Raw genomic sequence first — 24,005 nt, forward strand, 5'->3', positions numbered from 1 at the left:
TAAGGGGGCGTGCATAAGTGCACCAACATGCCTTCTGTCCCTGTCCTACTGTCCCCATTTATTCCTACCCATTTCCTGTGTTCATATCCATGTTTATACTTATAACTGTTATCTCATACATGTTTGACAAACTAAATAAATAAATAAAATTAGATCAAGATGTTTTGTTTTGTTTTGTTTTAGGATCAAATTCCTTTCTCTACAAATTGAATGAGAAAATATTTTGTTTGCTTTCAGTTCTGATATTTTTTTTTCTTTTGATACATACAGCATTAAACTCGGTCTTGATTGTGACTTAGGACTGAACTGGACTGAAGAGTAAGTTGAGGTGAAGGCATGTCAACCTGAAGAGCCAAATCATTCCAAGAAATAAACATAGACGTGTCAAAACTATTTGCACTAGTGACCAGGTAAAGGTTCCCCTCGCACATATGTGCTAGTCGTTCCTGACTCTAGGGAGCGGTGCTCATCTCCATTTCAAAGCTGAAGAGCCAGCGCTGTCCAAAGACATCTTCGTGGTCATGTGGCCGGCATGACTCAATGCCAAATGCGCACAGAACGCTGTTACCTTCCCACCAAAGGTGGACCCTATTTTTCTACTTGCATTCTTTATGTGCTTTCAAACTGCTAGGTTGGCAGAAGCTGGGACAAGTAACGGGAGCTCACTCCCTTACGCGGCACTAGGGATTCGAACCACTGAACTGTTGACCTTTTGATCGACAAGCTGAGCTTCTTAGCTACTGAGCCACCACATCCCTTAGTTAGTTGGTTAGTTGTGACTAACCAAGGTACAAATATACACACGCTGGTGCCTGACCTGTTTTTCCCCCCCATCCTTCCCCCCCACCCCCAATTTTCCCTGTCTGCCTTTCTCTTACTATAGATGGCCAGGCTGAAGGCAGAGATTATCTCCTATGTATCTCCCCCACTGTGGAATTCATTTGGGCCTAAGTCTGAACAGGTATTAGCATTCAAAGTCTACTTTGTTTACTCAGAAGGAAGTGAGGCTTCCTTCCAGACAGAGCCATGGAGCAGAAATAAACCAACAACTACATGTTCCTCCATGTATTTTTTTTTCTCTCACAATGAAAACTATGAAGGCTATTAAGAGCCGAGGTGGCACAGTGGTTAGAGTGCAGCACTGCAAGCTATTTCAGCTGACTGCTAGCTGCAGTTCGGCAGATCGAATCTCACCAGGCTCAAGGTTGACTCAGCCTTCCATCCTTCCGAGGTGGGTCAAATGAGGACCCAGATTGTTGGGGGCAATAGGCCGACTCTGTAAACCCCTTAGAGAGGACTGTAAAGCACTGTAAAGTGGTATATAAGTCTAAGGGCTATTGCTAGTGCCCTTCCTTCCTTCCTTCCTTCCTTCCTTCCTTCCTTCCTTCCTTCCTTCCTTCCTTCCTTCCTTCCTTCCTTGGTGCGCAGTGGTTAGAATGCAGTATTGCAGGCTGACTCTGCCCACTGCCAGTTGTTCGATCCTGACTGATTCAAGATTGATTCAATCTTCCATCCTTCTAAGGTGAGTAGAATGAGGACCCGGATTGTTGGGGGCAAGAGGCTGACTCTGTAAACTACTTAGAGAGGGCTGTAAAGCACTGTAAAGGGGTATATAAGTCTAATTGCTATTGCTCTTTTCCTTCCTTCCTTCCTTTCTTCCATGGTGCACAGTGGTTAGAATGCAGTATTGCAGGCTAACTCTGGAGATTGCCAGTAGTTCGATCCTGACTGGCTCAAGGTTGACTCAGCCTTCCATCCTTCCGAGGTGGGTAAAACGAAGACCCAGATTGTTGAGTGCAATAGGCTGACTCTGTAAACTGCTTAGAGAGGGCTGTAAAAGTGGTATATACCACTATGAAGCAGTATATAAGTTTAAGTGCTATTGCAATTGCTGTTGCTATTACAACATTAAGAACCCTTTCTATTTTGAGAAGATTGTGGTATTTTTTAAAATGAGGATATTTTAGTATTTGGAAAAAGAGGCTTCACACACGTGAACTCACTGTGAATGGGACAACCTTGATTGGTGACTCGACTTTGAAACGTCCCAGTATTAGTCTTGTCCTTCGCAAGTTTCTTTGAAAGTAGAATCAGAATTAGGCTTAAAACAGAGATGGCATCTATATCCAAAGGGGGAAGACATCCAAATACTTTCTTGAAGCGCTCGCTGATGAAACAACGTTATTTCCTCCTCTCTTTTCTTTCATTTTTGTCCTCCAGATTAGCACAAAAACATGACTTTCCCAGTCACCTTATTTATAGCCTAATAAATCCTCCAGCTTTGAGGACTAAAGAAAGAACTCAAGGGAGAGATCATTTTTAAAAAGTTCCATCCTGTCCCCCATGATCATCCCTGGAGGTGTGTTTTGACTTCAGATACAAGTCACAAGAGAGAGAGACAGAGAGAGAGAGGGGGGGGAGGGAGGGAGGGAGGGAGGGAGGGAGGGAGGGAGGGAGGGAGAGAGAGAGAGAGAAAAAAACTTTTTGGAGTTTGTTTTCCTTTTATCACTTCCCCCCTTGTTACTGCATATGTCAGGCAGCGAATAAAAGGACGTTGGCTTTATTTTGACTTTCAGCCTAGAAATGGTGTTGATGGTAGATGATCAAACGATTGAATCTGTTATTATGGCCATAGACCAGCACAAAAAGGGTGGAATACAAACAGTAATGTTAAAAACTTAAAAATATAAAATAATTAAGAAAAATGGTTTTTAGAAGATAGGTAGGTAGAGGGGAAAGAGAGAGATGGACAGACAAACAGACAGAGACAAAGAGACAGCTAAGATGACCTAAATGTTTTGTTTATTTTATTAAAAAGTATGTAAATTGACTCTGTCTTCAACAATGAGCTTATAAAATTCATTTCTTGACAAATCTTGACAAATATGTGCTAGTCGTCCCAACTCTAGGGGCCAGTGCTCATCTCTGTTTCAAAGCCGAAGAGCCAGCACTGTCCAAAGACGTCTCTGTGGTCGTGTGGCCGGCATGACTAAATGCCAAAGGCGCACGGAACGCTGTTACCTCCCCATCAAAGGTGGTCCTTATTTTTCTACTTGCATTTTTTATGTGCTTTTGAACTGCTAGGTTGGCAGAAGCTGGGACAAGTAACAGGAGCTCACCCCATTACACAGCACTAGGGATTCGAACCACTGAACTGGCGACCTTTCAATCGTTTCCGGCACTGCCGCATGCACAAAGGCCAGCTGATCATCACGTGTGCATACGCGCCAGAAACCTGGAAGAGGAACGAGCGATGTCACACGTGCTAGGCGACATGGCTCCGAGTGTCACTTCGGGCATGCGTGCCATAGGTTCGCCATCATGGCATTACTACTTGTCCTGCCTTCGTGTGCTTTGAAAAATAAATCAATCTTCTCTCTCTGTGGCAGCTCCTCAAGACTAGAAGACTGCTATCATCCTACATGCTATAGCATTATTATTATTATTTGTATCATGGTGTCCAGAACTGGATGCCATATTGCAAGTGTAGGCTCATTTATGCCATACAGAGAGGTTCTATCACATCTCATGATCTTGATGCTATCTTAAAAAGCTACATAATTTGATTCTTCTGATCATTTGTTTTTCTACTCATTTTCCTTTATTGCCCTATCATGTAACGTCTCCATTTCCAGCAAGCGTGATGATCCATAGACCACAGTCCAAATTCATTCCCATATTGTATTATATTGCTCTTCCTCCCTCCCTCCCTCCTTCCCTCCCTCCCTGCTCCTTCTTTCCCTTCCTCCCTTCCTTTGTCCCATCTCCTCCCTCCCTCCCTTTAGAACTTTAGACTTTAGAATGACTTTATTGTCACTTTGAATGTACACTAATCGGCACAGTAGAACCTCTGGTCATGAACGCTTCTGACCACGACCAAATCGGGTTCCGACCAAAAAATTTACATTTTTTTTTCACAGCCAATTTCCCCTTCCGCGCCATTTTAGAATTTAGAATAACAGAGTTGGAAGGGACCTTGGAGGTCTTCTAGGCCAACCCCCTGCTTAGGCAGGAAACCCTACTCCACTTCAGACAAATGGTTATCCAACATCTTCTTTAAAAAGTCCAGTGTTGGTGCATTCACAACTTCTGGAGGCAAGTTGTTGGGGTTCTTTTGTAAGTGCCAAATTTCCAAAATTAGGTTCGGGTCACGACCAAATCGGGTTGCGACCAAAGTTATGGAATGAATTACGGTTGTGACCAGAGGTTCTACAGTACAGTAAAATGAAATTTCATTGCATGCAGCTCTCAAAGAGTCACCACTTCCTGTATATACTACATAAACATGCCAAAATAAATAAATACAAAAATATGCATAAACCCACATATATTATATGACACAGAGAAACGACACAGTCTAGTTCAGATGTATACCTGTACATGGCGAGAAAAACAAAATCTTGCAAGTTTACCAGACGGATGGCATATAGAGAACAAAGCTGTTACAGAATATGGTAGTCCTGCTAAAAATACTTCGAAACCTCCTCTCAGAGGGGAGCAACAGAAACAGACCATAAAGTGGGTGTGTGGGGTCTCGAACCATGCTTCAAGCTCTCCTTCCTTCCTTCCTTCCTTCCTTCCTTCCTTCCTTCCTTCCTTCCTTCCTTCCTTCCTTCCTTCCTTCCTCCCCTCCCTCCCTCCCTCCCAGAGGGGAGCAACAGAAACAGACCATGAAGTGGGTGTGTGGCGTCTCTAACAATGCTTTGAGCTCTTCCTCCTTCCTTCCTTCCTTCCTTCCTTCCTTCCTTCCTTCCTTCCTTCCTTCCTCCCTCCCTCCCTCCCTCCCTCCCACCTGCCCTCCCCCTCTCCCTGTCCCTTTTTCCTTCTTTCCTCCCTCCCTCCTTCCCTCTCTCTCTCTCTCTTTCTCTCTCTCTCTCTCTCTCTCTCTCTCTCACACACACACACACACACACACAAAGAGAGAGAAATTTCATAATTCATTTCTAATTCAATGCATTCTTTCTCCTTACTGGGGAGCGTGGCTCTGATTTTTCTTTCTTTCTTTATTTTTTTTTTTTTGGCATTGCTTTGTTTTGCATTTTGTAAAATGGCACAATACAATATCCCATTCCTGTTGTTGCTATGCATTCCAGTCTGATTCCCACCCCCACCCACCCCCACCCCCGTGACTATGCCACCTCACTGTGTTCTTTTGCTGCTTGGTTGTTTTAAACAGAACATGTCAATTTATTGGCTGGCTTTCCGTAAGGGGGGGGGGGAAAGCTGCATCTTACTTTGAAAACAAACCAAGAAATCCATCATCGAGAGAGAGGGGAAAAAAAGTGGAATATTTTGAATTAAATCCTTTGGACTTTTCTTCCTCAAAAATAGGAGGAAGCTAAGTTTACCTGCTGAAGGCTTTTTTTTTTTTTTTAATGAAAATTAATAAATATGTACAGCTGCTTCCTGAAAATTGTCACTAGGTGGCATGTTACCACCACAGTTGAAATTTCACCCTGGTCTTTTCTCTTTAAAGTCCAGGGTTGTTTATCTCCACTCCAACTCAATCATTCTACTCCCTGCATTTAACTACTCATTGGGATCGGTTTAGGCTGTGATGAGCATTTGATATTTCTCCCTATACATCCACAGGTTTTCTGCAAGCCAAAACAAGCTTATCTGAAATTCTTTTCCAGGGATACTTTAATATTTGTTTTCTGAGTTTTTTTTCCCTTTTTTTTTTTTTTTTTTGCAAACTAAAAATAAAAAGTTTCTGGATGCAACTTCTCATTGGCCACACTGTGGGAGTTGGGGAGTATTGGATTCCACGATTGGGGGGGGGAATGGCTAACAGGAATTGCCCAAGCACTAATTTTCCCCACAGAACTGACCGACCATGCTTCTTGGAATGCAAAAGGCCCAGAGATATATCAGTGCAGTACCATGGAGAGCTACAGATCCTAGTAGCATCCATCATTTTAGGCAGTGGTGAAATTCAATTTTTTCTTACTACCGGTTCTGTAGGCATGGCTTGGTGGGCATGGTGTGGCTTGGTGGGCGTGGCTTGGTGGGCGTGGCAGGGGAAGGATACTGTAAAACCTCCATTCCCACCCCACTCCAGGGGAAGGATACTGCAAAATCTCCATTCCCATCCCAATCTGGGACCTCCTGGGCAATTGGAGTTCCTTGTTTTTTCTTTCTGTCTACAAGGAATAGAAATCCTCCCATTCCCCACTATCCAGTCAGAGCTAAAGAAACTTCTTGGATGAGAAGCAAAATGTCTTCAAAAGAAAAAAAACAAGAAAGTCCAATTGTGTGAGAGAAAATTCCCTCACAGTTGCTGTGCCTTTGGCTTAGACAATTAAATAAACCAATCAGAGAGCAGCTCCTGGTTTTGAATCTCCCAGGCTTTTCTATGCCCTCCCCTAACTGCCACTGTGACAGTATAAAAGGAGATGCTTGCCAGCAGAATTTCTCTTCGGGATCAGAGGCAGAGCTGAAGTCACTAAAGCCTCTTCCTTCTGAGGAAAAAAAGCCCGAACTCCAATCAAAGAGAGCGATTGCACCAGACAGCTGACAGGACACTTAAGAAAGAGAATGTCATCTAATATTCTTTTTGAATAGACCTTGTTTTATTTTATATAAATAAAAACAGTTTAGTGTAAACTGCTCATGAGGCTCATTTGTTCTAGTAGATTGTAAAAGAGATAAGGTTACGGTCCATCAAGGCCCCCTCCATCACAAGTTGCCTCCTGAAAAAGCACTTTTGGGACAACCATGACCTGAATGACTGAGAATCTCTACAGACTTTTAGCTATACAATTTGGGATGAACACCCTTTGAATGGTGTGGAAGGAGGAATGGATTTCCAGAGGGGGGAAAAATGGCAGACTACAGGAGCACTAACTCAGTAACCCTGAGGACACAGATAAACCTCCAAGTGCTTCAATGACCCTCTAAAAGGATGTAAATGACCAGCTGTCTGCAAGGAATATCAATCCTTCCATTCCCCACCATCCTGTCAGAGCTGAAGAAGCTTCTTGGATGAGAAGTGAAATGTCTTCAAAAGAAAAAAACAGAAAGTCCAGTTGCCTCCTGAAAAAGCACCTTTGGGACAACCAGGACCTGGATGACTGAGAATTTCTACAGACCTGTAGCCTGGTCAAGCGATAGACAGTTTAGGTTTCTGAAAGATCCAAGGAAATCAACCAAGTTGCATTCTCCCACTTTCTGCAACAAGAGTAAAGGGTTTTGGTCCCAGAACCAATTTAGAGTGGATCCCTTTAAAGAGTTATTCCTCTTTTAGTTTTTACATTGTGTAGCATAAGTCTCTTGACCTGTGGTAGATTTTGCCAAAAAGCTTCCTTTTGATTGATTGATTGATTGATTGATTGATTGATACCCTGTTTTGATTATTTTAATAAAGAGTCAAGATGGTGAGCATATCTAATAGTCCACCATCTCCTAGTGCTTGGCACAAAATCACCCAGCCATCTTACAAGATGAAGGCAGGACTAGAACTCACCATCTCCTAGTGCTTGGCACAAAATCACCCAGCCCAGCTTTCATGATGAAGACAGGATTAGAACTCACCATCTCCTAGTGCTTGGCACAAAATCACCCAGCCATCTTACATGATGACTTACAGGACTAGAACTCACCATCTCCTAGTGCTTGGCACAAGATTACCCAGCCATCTTACATGGTGAAGGCAGGACTAGAACTCACCATCTCCTAGTGCTTGGCACAAAATCACCCAGCCATCTTACATGGTGAAGGCAGGACTAGAACTCACCATCTCCTAGTGCTTGGCACAAAATCACCCAGCCATTTTACATGATGACTTACAGGACTAGAACTCACCATCTCCTAGTGCTTGGCACAAGATTACCCAGCCATCTTACATGGTGAAGGCAGGACTAGAACTCACCATCTCCTAGTGCTTGGCACAAAATCATCCAGCCCAGCTTTCATGTCTAAGGCAGGACTAGAACTCACCATCGCCTGGTTTCTAGCCTGGTGCCTTTACCACTATCCCAAACTGGTTCTGTATATCATGCTATACCATAGATTGAATATAGATTTTCAAAATATTTGAAGGCTTCTATCACCACAAGATTCTTGGTATAGCTTTGAAGACAAACAAACAAACAAACAAACAAAGTCTCTCACTTATTGGTAGAAAGACAGAAATGAGGATGCCAAGCTGCTAGTAAGAAAACCAGCCATGTTTGATGTTTCTCATTGCTCTTGACAAAGAAGAACCTTTCAAAATTTACTTCCGGTAAATTTTATTTACTTCCGGTAAATAAAACAGCAAGGGCAATCCATTATTTCTGGATATATTTGACTTGCTGGGCCAGAATAATAGTAACAACAACACAACAACCGTTTTTGTTGAAGATCTATGGGCAGGTATTTTCTGGTTGCCCAACATCTCATTTCCATTCCGATCACAAAGTGTCGTCTTGCAGCAATTTTATTTCTTGGCAAAAAGAACAAAGGGGAAAAGGAAAAGGGAGGGGGGAAGGCAAAACATTGAAAGGTGGGGGGGAGTCATTATTACCTATATTGAAGTATCTTGAAAATGCCTCTGTGGGTCAAATATTTTTTCCCCTCAATATCACTAGATTAAAACAAACACGCCACCTGAGAAAGAGATCATTTCTTGTAATCTAATGTCAATACTTTGGGTGAGTTTCTGAAATAGGAAGAAAAGCACAATTATACCACAGGAAAAGTAATTAGATCAAGAAAAAACAACCCCTGCTAACATTTTTATGGTACTAAAAGACAGCTGTCAATAGGCTGTAAAAAACTGCAAGGGGCAACAGAAAGTTGCAGAAATTATCTATCTATCTATCTATCTATCTATCTATCTATCTATCTATCTATCTATCTATCTATCTATCTCTCTATCTATCATCTCTCTCTATCTCTCTATCTATCTATCTATCTATCTATCTATCTATCTATCTATCTATCTATCTATCTATCCATCATTATCTATCATATCTATTCATCATTATCTATCTATCTATCTATCTATCTATCTATCTATCTATCATCTCTATCCATCCATCCATCCATCCATCCATCCATCCATTGTCTGTCTGTCTGTCTGTCTGTCTTTCTGTCTGTCTGTCTGTCTGTCTGTCTATCTATCTATCTATCTATCTATCTATCTATCTATCATCTCTATCCATCCATCCATCCATCCATCCATCCATTGTCTGTCTGTCTGTCTGTCTGTCTGTCTGTCTGTCTATCTATCTATCTATCTATCTATCTATCTATCTCCTACCTACCTACCTACCTACCTATCATCTATCTGTCTATCATCTATCTCTATCTATCCATCTATCCATCTATCCATCTACCCATCTATCCACCCACCCACCAACTTACTTACCCTATTTATCTATCTATATTTTTCACTTTTCTATACCACTTATCTCCTTCAAAGATCAATTTATGGACATCATTGGAACAATACAGGAGTTAGCAAATATCCCTCCTAGGTGTTTCGAGCAAGCTTCTTTACTGGCTCCCGTGTAAAGGGATAGTGTGAAACAGGACGTAGGACCAAAAACCAGTTTGAAGTTAACCCTTACAGCTGGAAAAGGTTACTGGTCTACTTTGAAAAATTTACCTTCTATCAGCTCAGCCTACTTTTCAGGATCATTGGCGGAGAAAATCTTTAGGAAGGCATGTGTTTGTTTCTGGGAATCCATGCGGGGAAAATGACAGAAATATTCAAAGAACCACTGGGACAGGAAAGACTATTGAGGCCTTCAAGCCCAATCTTTGCTTTGTGTAAGAATCGAGGTTAATCCATCCGCAGGGTAACCTGCAGTAATTGCTCTCATTGTCAAACAGTTCTTGCTGAAAGGATTTTTTTTTTTTTGTAATATTCAAATTGGAATGTGCCTTCTTGTACCTTAAGACCAAACTCGAGAACAGAGTTCTTCAACTTCAGCAACTTTAAGAATTCACCAGCCAGCATGCTTTAAGATTTGTGGGCTTCAACTCCCGGGATTCCCCAAACAGCTTGCAGGCTAAAGAATTCCGGGAGCTAAAGTCCACACTTTAAATTTGCACAGACTGAAAAACACTGTTCTAGAATCACTTGTTTGAGTTGGGAGGCCATAGAAATTGAATGAATGAATGAATGAATGAATGAAATCTCTAGTAACGTGCAAATCTTCTGTCACCCACTACAGGATTTCTCCCCATGATGAAGGCCAAGCCTCTAGGACGGCAATGGTGAACCTTTCTGGCACCAAGTGCTGAAAATGTTGTGCGGAAATGTTACACATGTGCAAACACTCATCAGGGCCGCACTCTGGAAAAGCCTAACTTCTGAGTTCTAGCGTGCATGCACGCCCGACAATCAGCAGGATGGTACCCATGCACAGGTCAGTTTTCAGCACTGCCATGCGCGAAGGGATCACGCTCTGGAAAAGCCGAACTTCCAGATTCTGGCACGCATGTGCACCTGACAATCAGCTGGCTGGTGCGCATGCACACACCGGTTTTCGGCACTGCCACGCACATGAAGGACAGCTGATTGTCGCTCACTCATGCACACCAGAAACCCAGAAGACAAACAGGCAAGGCTGCGCATGCTGAGCAACATGGTTTCGCATGCCACTTTGGGCACGCATGCCAGAGGTTCTCCATCACAGCTCAAGCATCATTTTTTTTAAAATGAAAATAATTATATGAAAATATTCACTGCACTATAAATATATCCAACAGCCTATATTTCTGTCCTAATTTTCTGGCTGATTCCTTCCTTTTTCACTCCCAGTCTTCCAAACACAGCTTTTGTGAATCCCAATTCCATTAGACAAACATAGATAAAATTCTACCGAGGATGATAAAACGTGCAATAAACAGTATTCTCTTTATTCTACGGTCCTTGCTGTTTACAGTATGCCTCCTCCTCCTCCGACTCAAGAAACCGCTTCTGCAAACAAAAAGAGAAGCCAACAGAGTAATTCCTTCAACGTGATTGCTTGGAATGTATCCTGTGCAAGAAGGCTGAAGATTCCATTCCAATGTAATACAGGAAGAGAGAACCAAATCCTTAGTGGATCATGTCCTGGTGCACCTAAGAAGAAGGGGCAGAGTTGGCACTAGTTATGAGGTTCCATCTATGTCAGTCTCTATGATGCTTGCTTGCTATCGGCTGCCATAATAATGGGGGGGGGAGATATAGGTATTTGGGTGGGAAGCGAGCTGGTGGTGATGTCTCATGATGTGACCGAAAAGGGAGGAAAAGGGAAGGATACTCTCATCGTCTTCTGCGCAGCTGAATGGACTTGTTGATAGCCAGTCAAGGTCAACCATTTGTTGTGACCCAGGCTCAAGTAGGTAGTAGTCAACGCAAACAGTTCCAAAACAAACAGACTTTATTAGAACAGCTGAGAATTAACTAATTCTCAGCATAGTCCAAACTAAATTAAAGCAAATTCTTCATAACACAAATTCTTCAGTCTAATCATCAACCTTGGTATAATTAGGCAAACTGCCAAAGGCTTCTCTTGGCAAAAGTTCAGAAGCAGAAGACGCCGACAAGAAATAAATGCAGCAAGACAAGAACAAGTCTATCAACGTTGTTTTCCGACAAAGAGCCCAAGAGCCGTTGCTGGTCTTTTAAGCCTTATGCCGTGTCCGACACGCGTTCCATAGGTTCGTCAACACGGCCCTATTCCATTTCAGACAAATGCTTGTCCAATCTCTTCTTAAAAAACTCCAGTGTTGGAGCACCAACTTTCTGGAGGAAAGTCGTTCCACTGCTAATTATTCTAACTGTCAGGAAAGTTCGCCTTAGTTCAATACCAATATCAAATTATATTGATATGTAATTTGTCAAACTATAACCATCTTTCAATATGTAATGCAAGTGGAAAGCTTCTACAATTCAGCCGACTGCATAGATATGAGTCTGAGCATGTTTTGACCTGAATTCAGTAACATAGTTAATACCTTACAATTTTGTGGTTTGTTGTTAAGAACACCATCTTTTTCATACAAATGTTAAAAAAAAAATTAATGGATTTTACATGCTCACCTTATCCTTTAAGGTTTTCGTCCTATCCCAGAGAGCTTACTCTCCATGTGCCTCATTCTCTGGCTGCTTTATAACTGATTAATTCTTAATTAATTAATACCACTTTATAATGCCTTGGTGAGGCCACACTTGGAATACTGCATGCAGTTTTGGTCACCACGATGTAAAAAAGATATAGAGACTCTAGAAAGAGTGCAGAGAAGAGTAACCAGGAGAATTAGGAGACTGGAGGCTAAAACATATAAAGAATGGCTGCAGGAACTGGGCATGTCTAGTCTACTGAAGAGAAGGACCAGGGGAGACATGATAGCAGTCTTCCAATATCTCAGGGGCTGCCCCAAAGAAGAGGGAGTCAAGCTATTCTCCAAAGCACTTGAGGGCAGGACAAGAAGCAATGGGTGGAAACTAATCAAGGAGAAAAGCAACTTAGAACTAAGGAGAAATTTCCTGACAGTTAGAAACAATTAATCAGTGGAACAACTTGCCTGCAGAAGTTGTGAATGCTCCAACACTGGAAGTTTTTAACAAGATGTTGGATAACCATTTGTCTGAAGTGATGTAGGGTTTCCTGCCTAAGCAGGGAGGGTTAGGGGGTTGGACTGGAAGACCTCCAAGGTCCCTTCCAACTCTGTTATTCTGTTATTCTGATTTTGCGGGTGCTTTTGAACATATTGGATCACTGCAAGTTCACAAAAGTCCCTTTTCTTCATTTATTATTATTATTATTATTATTATTATTATTATTATTATTATTATTATTATTTGTCGAGTACATATTAGATAATATATATAAGTATAAGCATGAATTGAATACATAAAATGAATACAATTAAAGGGAACATTAGGACAGGGATGGTAGGTACGCTGGTGCTCTTTTGCACACCCCTTAAAGACCTCTTAGGAATGGGGTGAGGTCAACAGTAGACAGTCTAAGGTTAAAGTTTTGGGGGTTTGGGCATGAGACCACAGAATCTGGTAGTGCATTCCAGGCATTAACAACTCTGTTACTGAAGTCATATTTTCTGCAATCGAGTTTGGAGTGGTTCACTTTAAGTTTGTATTTATTGTGTGCTCATGTATTGTTGTGGTTGAAGCTGAAGTAGTCATTGACAGGTAGGAGATTGTCACAGATGATTTTATGAGCTATGCTTAGGTCAGACCGAAGGCAGTGTTTTCTAAACCCAGAATTTCAAGTCTGGTGTGAGCAGAGGAATGGAGGATTCTTCTTGTGAAATATTTCTGGATGCGCTCAATTGTCCAATAAGAAGTCCTGTCCTTTTCTCACCACTGCTGTCTAATGAAGATGTAAACTAAGTCATCCATTCCTCAGGACTAGACTAGTCAGAAGAATGCCGAGTGAATGGCATTGTTGTTGCACTGGAGAGCAGATACCAGAGGGTGTCAAAGGATCTCCACAACATTCAAGAGTTCAATTTCAGGAGTGATGAAATAGTGCCACGCCAACTTGAGATCAAGGCCATCAAGTCTCTAATAAACCATTTAACTGCTGCAAGAACGAAAGAGGGGGCAGGGAGATTATCAGTGTTATAAAATGAGTTTGATCCCTCTTTAATAGGTTTTTAAACCAGAGCAGCTGAGCCAGAAAAGCAAGGAGAGGGGGGGGGAGAGAGAGAGAGAGAGAGGGAGGAGGAGGAGGAGGGAAAAAACCCGAACAGGTAGCAGACAACACATTCCTCTTTGATCCAATTGCCAGGAAGTGTCACTCACAATATGAAGAATGCTGAACAGCAAGCTTCTGTATTAGATTGGATGTGTGTCTATATTATGTAAATTGTAACTGCTCATTACTGCATGTTTCACAAGCCAGCTAAGTCACTCAGTGGTTGTATGAATTCATAAACAGTTGTAATTCACCTCCAGCGTGGCATGAAATAAAACTGGAGATTGTCTGCAGAATGAATAATGGGACCTGATGAAGGTTAGTGAGCTGCATTCTGAAGAGAACAGAGCTTGTAGCTGCTAGAGGAGTTATTTTTTTATATAAAAAAAAAAAGAGGTCAAGCAATTTTTTATCACTTCAGCAGAGTCTCTAGATGGGTAATCAACACCAGAACTACTACTAGGAACAGGCCATGCATTCATCTAATAAAGCCATAACAGATACTTCTGGAGGAACCTGGCCATGAATGTCAGGGTTCCAAGTAACACCCCCAATGGAAGAAAACTCTGAGGCTTGAGTTTCCTCAAAGTTCCAATTTATTAGAGATGTCATATTGCCACATCTGGGGAAACCTGAATCTGAAAGCTTCCAGGTTTTCCCCATTCAAAGGAAAGTCCATGTCCCTGCCCAGCACCCACATGTCCATCATGTTGGTCCAATCAAGGCACCATCCCAACTGGAGATGCCTCCCAGTTCCAGCCCTCCAGGTGCAGGGCAAGACAACCTTGACTCTCTGGGAAAGGAATGTTATTATGACTACATATCACCCTGGCTCCATACAATCCCCCCTCCCAGTTTCCCACAGTAGGAAATGTGGCAGGCCTGAAGGCCCAATGAAAAAGTTGGCTTCCAGTCCTGACAATGAAACCTTTTACACTTGCTACACACCATTGGTCACCTTTTGATTGTCACTATTAACTCTAAGCAAACAGATAAATAAATTTTCCCCAGGAGATCTGTTTCCATCCTGGACCTTCAGGTTTCCTATTGCAAACCTGTTTGTTGCTGTAACTAAGTCCATCTGAGGGCAGGACAAGAAGCAATGGCTGGAACCTAATCAAGGAGAGAAGCAACCTAGAACTAAGGAGAAATTTCCTGACAGTTCGAACAATTAACCAGTGGAACAACTTGCCTCCAGAAGTTGTAAATGCTCCAACGTTGGAAGTTTTTAAGAAAAGATTGGAGAACCATTTGTCTCAAATGGTATGGGATCAGGGGTCGGCAACCTTAAACACAAAGGTCCTAACCAGAAGCCCCCCATTCAAGTCTGGTTTCCCCACCATAGAATCTCTTCCTAGCGTGGCATTCTTTTTCCTCTACCTATCCGAATTGAAAGCCCTATCAATTGTGGAGCCGACCGGTGACAGGGAGCCGCAGCAGAAGGATGCAAGAGCCACATGCGGCTCCAGAGCCACAGGTTGCTGACCCCTGGTATAGGGTCTCTTGCTTGAGCAGTGGGTTGAGCTAGATGACCTCCAAGGTCCCTTCCAATTCTGTTATTCTGTTAACTTGAGTCATACCCAAATGCCTTATCAAAAGAGGAGGAGGAGGAAGAAGAGGATACAAAGATTTCCCATGCTAACTCTTAACACATGGTCTGCGGAACCATTTGGTTTTTCTGAATCCATATTTCTCATCTGATCTGAGATATTCTTTCAAACATCACCCGACTGCATCATGAAAACTGCCAACACCGCCAATGAAGGGTAATCTCTCGAAACAATAAAAGCTATATTTTTTTTTATCAATATACATTCGGTCCAACTGCTGCTCATTTTTCAATGTGATATATCCAAGCCAGCATAAACCATTTTATTACTCTTCCTTTTAGAGATGGGGTGTTTACCACCATCTCACCCTAAAAGAGTTACAACATAATGGACACGTTGCAATTCAAGCAATGACCACAAAATGCAATTTCATTACAAGCCAGATGGAAAATGGAATAGGGCCCAGTTGCAGAGAATCACATTATTTTTATCTTGCTTGGTTGCCTTCTAAAAATCCATGAGTTCCAAACATGTCCTGTAATCTCAGAGGCTTTATCTTTTAACTCTAGTAACCTGATAATATTCCATGTGTGTATATTGGATATCCTGGGGATGGTACCAACCTCAGCCCAGGAAATTAAGTTGTTTTATCTCTCTCTCTCTCTCTTTCTCCATCCCTCCCTCTCTCTCTCTCTCTCCCTCCCTCCTTCCCTCTCTCTCTCCCTCCTTTGCTCTCTCTCCCTCCCTCCTTCCCCCTCTCTCTCCCTCTTTTGCTCTCTCCCTCCCTCCTTCCCCCTCTCTCTATCTCTCCCTCCTTCACTCCTTCTCTCTCTCACCCTACCTCTCTCCTTCCCCCTCTCTCCCTCCCTCCTTTGCTCTCTCTCTCTCCCCCCTCCTTCCCCCCTCTCTCCCTCCCTCCTTCCCCCTCTCCCCTTCCTTCCCTCTCTCTCCCTCCCTCCTGCCCCCTCTCTCTATCTTTCCCTCTTTCCCTCCTTCTCTCTCTCACCCTCCCTCCCTCCTTCCCCCTCTCCCTCCCTCCTTTGCTCCCTCCCTCCTTTTCCCCTCTCTCCCACCTTCCTCCCCCTTTCTCCCTCCTTCCCTCTCTCTCCCTCCCTCCTTCCCCCTCTCCCTCCTTCCCTCTCTCTCTCTCTCTCTCCGTCCCTCCTCCCCCCCGTGTGTGTGTGTGTGTGTGTGTGTGTGTGTGTGTGTGTGAATGTGCACTGCCTTCTACTATGGCAGAATATTGTCCTACTGCAGATTAACCCTTTAAAAAGATCTCCCTGCAATAGGAATCTCGTCTGACAAGACAGAGAGAGTCCTGTTTCTTTTTTAAAAATCAAATCGGGCTGCATATCTCATAGATGTGACTATAGGGAAGTTGCAAATTTTCAGGAAGATAGATTACAGCTCCAGAAATGAAGATGAAAAAACAGTTGAAGACTTGTTTGTTACTTATTCTGTTCTGCTGCTATCAGAGCTACAGAAGGTGCCATTGAACATGATAAATGCTAGGTATGAAACAAAAGCAAACCAAGAATTTAAAACAGAAAGAACTTGCTAAGGAAGAACATTTCCTAGGTCACATCAACTCCAGTAGAGTAGAGTGGAGTGGAGTGAGGGGAATGGAACGGAACAGAACAGAACAGAACAGAACAGAACAGAACAGAACAGAACAGAACAGAACAGAATAGAATAGAATAGAATTCTTTATTGGCCAAGTGTGATTAGACACACAAGGAATTTGTCTCTGATGCAGCAACTCTCAGTGTATATGCAAAGCAGCAAAATGATGATGATGATGATGATGATGATGATGATGATGACGACAATGATGATGCTAAGACGCTGGCAGCAACCCGTATCAACTATTAGCACCAGTCAATGGTATTTGTGATGCATTTTTGAATGTTCAGTTGACTGAGTTTCATATTTAATCAATAGAGCAAATATAATAATAATAATAATAATAATAATAATAATAATAATAATAATACCAATAAGTGGTAGTAAACACGATAACAAGAAGGATAATAATACTACAGCCTCAGAACATGAGTAAATATATTTAGACATAAGACATTACTGGGAGGAACAGGGGTTCCGCACAAGGGAAAAACTGTCGCATTGTCTAGTTGTTTCAGCATGTAATACCTTATAGCAGAGTCCTAAGGGGAAGGGATGTGTTATTTGAGAATTGGCAAAGAATACTACCCACATCTTCTGAAAAGGGAGTCTGGCTGATTTAGAAAGGCTTCCCATTTGTTAACTGCCCGATCCAGGTAGCTTGGGGAACAGTGATCCATTTTTTGAGGAGCCACTGGGTCAGGGATGAGCTGCTGGGGGTTCACAGGGATTTGGGAGAACCTCCAGTTAAGATTCTGTGCAGTTCGGAGAACCCCCAAATCCCACTCCTAGACAGCCCCGCCCAACCTGCCCCCACCTCCCAGGAGTCCCCACACGGCCCGTTTTGGATGCAGGTAAGTGCAGGGCGCGCACAGAGGCTTGGAGAGGGTGAAAAACGGGCCCACCAGAAGTTCAGGAAGGCCGGAAAGGGGTATATTTCTGGTCTCCAGAGGGCCTCCAGAGCCTGGGGAGGCTCTTTTCACCCTCCTGGAGGCTCGAGAAAAGCTCTGGAGCCTGGGGAGGGCAAACACCCACTCACCCCATTGTGGTGCAGGAGGCCAACTAGGCCATGCCCACCATGGCTATGCCCAGCCAGCAACCAGGCAGAGAACCCCTTGCTAAAATTTTTGAAGCCCACCTCTACACTGGGTGCTAGTTGGGAATTCTGGAAGCTGATGTCCATCCATCTTAGGGTGGCCAAGGTTGAGAAACACTGCTCTAGCACAAATATATAGCAAGTACTGAATTTCTGCCAATGTTTTTCTACCTTTCTCAAAACAGAGGCGTGATGTACGAAGCTGCCAGCGTAAAGATTCCACCACAAGGATGATCAATTCCAGTTGAGTTTTTCTTACATTACTTGTGTTTACATAGGCAACTTTTTTTTTCCCCTCTGCTTCCAAAAGCTTTTATTACATTTACGGGATGTCAGCATTTCCAAGCTTCGCTGGACATGTCATCACGTGCTTAATTGTTCTTTTTAAAGTATAATCAGACAAAGCCAGGATAACCGTTTCAGCATTCAAACCACCCCTCAAAAATAATCATAACTAAACAGGCAACCTCTCTCAAACCCCAGCTTCCTAAGCAGAGGCAGTACTTTCCATCTCCTGCCTGTGGAAGAAGAATAGCGTCAGCAGAATTGCACGCAGGTGCTGACATTGCTAAAGTTTATTCACGGCCGTTATGCTGAATTTCAGCCACTCCGTTGTACTTATTATGCAGCACCGAGATTAGCAACACCCATTAACGTTGGAAATTACTCCATTTGCAATCTGGCAGGTTCCAAATTCTACAAAGGACAATGAATCTTGAGTTAGGTTTTATCTTTTTCACCTTCTCTTTATGGTTGATAGGATGTCTTTAGGTGAGACCGAAGTCTCTTTTTACATGATCCCAAAGCTATACTCCCAGCATGCCTAGAAGCATGGCCAATGTCAAGCTAAGCCCAAGAACAATTGTTGAACAAGCCAGCCAGAGTTCACTTCTGTATTTTCTTAGCCACAATAGACAGCCACAATAGACAGAATCTTGCCAGACTAAACATATATTACTCTCTCCCTGACAGATATAGCCTCATTGTGCAGATTCCAAAGGCCCACATCTCCGATATTATTTCCCGTTGTATAAATTTTTGTATTTGTAGATACCTGTTCCATTTCGTGAAACAAACAAAGCTGCATGAACCTGAAAAGTACTTGGGACTTAATAGATGTTAACAATCTAGGTGGAGAAGACATTAACATTTGGTCCATAAAATCTCTATGTATGATTTGGAACGGTGGTTTCTTCTAACTTAAACCTCTTTCCAGCCACCAAGAGGGAAATACAGTTCAACGTACATTGTCTTCCTAGTTTTGATTTCCAGGGCACAGGAGGGAAGGAAAGAAGGGAGGGAGGGAGGGAGGACAGTATAGAGATGGTATAGAAGAGAGAGAGAGAGAAAAAAATGGAGGGCAGGAAGGAGGGAGGGAGGGAGGGAGGGAGGGAAGAAGGAAGGACAGTAGACGGTATGGAAAATACAGAGAGAAAGAAAAATAGGATGAGGGAGGGAGGGACAGAAGGGGGAAGGAAGGAAGGAAATAAAGGAAGGAAATAAAGGAAGGAAGGAAGGAAGGAAGGAAGGAAGGAAGGAAGGAAGGAAGGAAGGAAGGAAGAGATAAAGACTCATGAATAAACTTCATTTTAATCCTATAATACTTGGTTTTCTCCACCTATCCAACCTGACTTTATTTATTTATTCATTTAGGTTTTCCAATCTCCCTCCAAACCCCTTGCATGGTTTGAGCATTGCCCCAAGCGATTCCTGAAAAGCCTTTTTCTTACTCACTTACTCCATTTTGAGCTCACCATTATATGACACGTCCAACAATTGTTCAACATACAAAACGGATATCTCAAGATCTCTAATGAACTTCCACAGGATCCCTTTCTGAACCTGTCCCCTGCCATTGATGACCAAATCACCATTCTGCTCATGTCAATATTTCTGAGAATATTTAGTCATCTCAAATGCACTTAGCTCCAAGCAACGCAAGAGCCATCTATCCACATATAAACTGATGAAGTTACCTAGTTTGCAAGAAAAGAGCCAAGCTCAGAGACCACCAAGGACCCCACAGTCCTCCTCCTCCTCCTCCTCCCTCAACCCCCTCCCTTTTAGTATTGATGTTGTTACCTAGTTGGGTAATGAAACATCTGCAAGAAAACAACCAAGCTCAGAGACCACTAAGGAACCCCTCACGTATAAAAAAGATGGATGAGGAAAGAGCCACAAACCAAAAGAAAATGCAAGGGGGGCCCAGGAAGAGTAGATTTACAGTCTAATCCATTCAAAAAAATGTTTTAACTTACTGAACCATGTGGACCAGTCCTGGCGTTCGGGGTCACTTCCGCAGCATCAGATTTATGGCTCTGGAATTAAGAGAAAGAGAGGGAAGGAAGGATATGAGAAACAAATTTGACAATTCTCCTGCTTGCTTAGAACATAAAACGTAGAATCACAGAACTGGAAATAAAAACAATGTTGAGATTCTAGAAAGAGTGCAGAGAAGAGCAACGAAAATGACTAGGGGACTGAAGGCTAAAACATATGAGGAACAGTTGCAGGAATTGGATATGTCTAGTTTAATGAAAAGAAGGACCAGGGGAACGTGATAGCAGTGTTCCAATATCTCAGGGGCTGCCCCAAAGAAGAGGGAGTCAAGCTATACTCCAAAGCACCTGAAGGCCAGGCAAGAAGCAAAGGATGGAAACTAATCAAGGAGAGAAATAACCTAGAACTAAGGAGAAATTTCCTGACAGTGAGAACAATAAACCAGTGGAATGACTTGCCTCCAGAAGTTGTGGGAGCTCCATCACTGGAGGTTTTTAAGAAGAAATTGGACAACAGTTTGTTTGAAATGGTATACGGCTTCCTGCTTGAGCAGAGGGCTGGAATAGAAGACCTCCAAAGTCCCTTCCAACTTTGTTATTCTGGAAGGGACCTCAGAGAACCTCCAGGCCAACCCCCAGCTCAAGGTAGGAGACTTTATATCATCTTGGTCATATGATTATTCAGTCTGTTTTTGAAAACCTCCGTTGATTGAGCATGCACAACCCCAGGAGGCAAGTGTTCTGACCCAGGCTTCCTGAGAAAGCATATATCACAATCTTAGTCCCAAAAAACCTCTTTTATTGAGACGGCTGTGAATTATGATCATTCACAGCCCATAACGATTCACAAACAGTCTGTGAAGATTCCGACAGATGTCTGCTCAAGTTGACAGAGTCTTTCAGGGTAATGTTGATAAACACCCATCTTTATCTCCCTTGAAATGCTGCCAGGGACCTAATTGTCAATTAGTTTTGCAAGGCCAAATGGAGCACCGAGTCAAATGGACTTCTCAGAGCTTGAATGGACTATGTGAACTAATTGCTTCCTGCAAAGGCTCACGTCCGTTTGCTCCTCTTTTATGTCTTACAGGAGGGGCCAATCATCTCCAAGCCTTACTCCTGAGTCACCCTTTTTTCCATTAATTGTTCTTGCCTTCTGGCAGCTCTGTCCATGCGCACACTGGGAATAGGCTCACACTGTTCTTATGCCTCGCTGATGTCAGATTCCGGAGGCTCCGGAGGCAGCACATAACTACCAGATGGCCCTGGCCCCCTCTTTGCCTCCGATGCAGAGCCCTTGTCTGAGCCTTCCCCAGACTCCAGGACTGGCCCACGTTCCTCCTCAACCTCCTCACTGTGTAAATCTGTGGCCAGCTCTGCTGGCTGCTGGTGGGCCACAACAGCAAGCTGTTCCATTGATCGATTGTCCTCGCTGTCAGGAAACTTCTCCTTATTTTTAGGTTGGATCTCTCTTTAACAAACTTCCACCTGTTACTTCTTGTCCTGCCTTCTGGGGCTTTATCCCCCTCTTCTCTGTGATGGCTTTTGAAGTATTGGAAGACAGCTATCATATCAGTCCTGAATCTTCTCTTTGTTAGGCTGAAGACACCTAGTTCCCTCCACCATTCATCATGTGGTACCAATAAAGGAGAACATTTGTAACTCAGGGTTAAAATGAGAGGTCCTTGGTGCTCTCTGAGCTTGGTTGTTTTCTTACAAATATTTCATCACCCAAACTAGGTAACATCATGAGAACTGATGATGTTACCTATTTTCGGTAATGAAACGTATGCAAGACAACATCCAAAGTTCAGAGAGCACAAAGGACCCCTCATTCATCATACAGTTTAGCCTCCAGACTCCTTATGTTCTTTGTTGCTCTTCTCTGCACTATTTCTACGGACCCGACATCTTTCCCAAGGTCTCTGATTATATCCCAGTATATGAAAATGAGGGATGTTTACAGGGGTGGGCTGCTGGGGGGTCGCAGGGATTTTGGGAGAACCTCTAGCTAAGATTCTGTGCAGTTCAGAGAACCCCCAAATCCCACTCCTGGCTGGCTCCACCCACCCCACCCTCCCCTCCCCTCCCAGGAGTCCCCACGCGACCTGTTTTGGATGCAGGTAAGTGCAGGACCCACGTGGAGGCTCTGGGAGGGCAAAAAACGGGCCTACCGGAGCCTGGGGAGGCCGTTTTCGCCCTCCTGGAGGCTCAAGGAAAGCCTCCAGAGCCCGGGAAGGACAAAAACACCCTGCCCTCCCGCCGTGGTGCAGGAAGCTGACTAGGCCACGCCCACCATGGCCACACCCACCCAGCAACCCCTTGCTAAAATTTTTGAAGCCCACCCCTGGATGTTTATCTGTTTTTTTTGGAAAGAATTAAATATCTCCTTCCACCAACTACAGCGTTAGGTAGCCAGTTACCTTATCTTTAAGAGGTAACAAACAGCTTTTTTTTTCCTTCCCTTTTTTTTTTCTTTTTAAAATAATGTTTATTTAAAATCAAGATATATTTTCAAAAAAAGATAACAACTATCAAATGACAGATAATTACTGAAGGTATACAATTAATGCTTAACAGAGCTTTACTCATACCAATACTACCAAGCAAAGCACACTGACATAAAAAAAGAAATGTACATTTTTAAGCTTAATGCCAAAGCACCTGTCTTCTTTATAAATATTTAAAAAAGAAGAAAAAAGGGGGGGAAAACCCCTCAATATAATATAAATATTTAATTTTCATGCTTTCCTCATTTACTTCAAACGTCTTTCTGCTTGGGCTGAAAAACCAAACACCTAGATCTACAAACAGCCAGTGACTCTTCAACTCGATTATATTTTTTAAAAAATACAAAAAGGAAAACATGGTTTAGCGAGAGGCATCCATTTCAGACAATCCGGTTTCCTTGTTTTGTATGGCGTTTGCCAGTAATTTGGATGAATTTAAAAGGGTATTGGTCAACTTCATGAAATATAGGGCTACCAATATCTATTTGCTATGATGATTTATTAATTTATTATACACACACACACACTTTATAAGTAACTCAAGGCAGTGAACACACCTATTACTCCTTCCATCTTCTATTATCCTCATAACAACCACCTGCGAGGCGGGTTGGGCTGAGACAGACGAATTGCCCAAAGTCAGCCAGCCAGCTTTCATACCTAAGGAAGGAATTCAGAACTAGAACTCCCAGTCTCCTGGTGATTGGCCCAAAGTCAGCCAGCCAGCTTTCATGCTGAAGGTGTGGCTAGAATTCCCAGTCTCCTGGTGATTGGCCCAAAGTCACCCAGCCAATTTTCATACCTAAGGAAGGATTTCAGAACTAGAACTCCCAGTCTCCTGGTGATTGGCCCAAAGTCACCCAGCCAGTTTTCATGCTGAAGGTGTGGCTAGAATTCCCAGTCTCCTGGTGATTGACCAAAAGTCACCCGGCCAATTTTCATACCTAAGGAAGGATTTCAGAACTAGAACTCCCAATCTCCTGGTGATTGGCCCAAAGTCACCCAGACAAATTTCATGCCTAAGGAAGGAATTCAGAACTAGAACTCCCAGTTTCCTGATGATTGGCCCAAAGTCACCCATACAACTTTCATGCCTGAAGCAGGACTAGAACTCACCATCTCCTGGTGATTGGTCCCAAATCACCCAGCTGGCTTTCATGCCTATTTTTTTATTATTATTATATATTACACATTATTTCTTGGTTACTTGCTATGTTAGGCAGCAACGCTTAAGTACCAACTGTTGGCCAATAAAATTAGAACATAGGCATGGAATCCATGCCTTTGAACTTCTTGAATGGTCTTGG

At 43.0% G+C, this 24,005-nt stretch overlaps 1 protein-coding gene across 16 annotated transcripts in view; it reads right to left on the minus strand.

Annotated features, from left to right (window-relative positions):
* Positions 1-24,005, minus strand: part of RBFOX1 (RNA binding fox-1 homolog 1) — a 2,479,215-nt gene that overhangs the window by 2,178,327 nt on the left and 276,883 nt on the right. For all 16 annotated transcript variants that reach the window (XR_015729837.1, XR_015729838.1, XM_087878443.1 and 13 more), the window contains exon 2: positions 20,168-20,227. Coding sequence is in view for 14 of the 16 variants with exons in the window: in XM_087878443.1 (XP_087734569.1) it covers positions 20,168-20,227 (60 nt within the window). In the remaining 2 variants the exon portion in view is untranslated. The remainder of the gene's footprint in view (positions 1-20,167; positions 20,228-24,005) is intronic.

Source organism: Pantherophis guttatus, chromosome 14 (genome assembly GCF_059756535.1).
Source record: "Pantherophis guttatus breed Tessera chromosome 14, ASM5975653v1, whole genome shotgun sequence".
In the NCBI taxonomy this organism is placed as follows: domain Eukaryota; kingdom Metazoa; phylum Chordata; class Lepidosauria; order Squamata; family Colubridae; genus Pantherophis; species Pantherophis guttatus.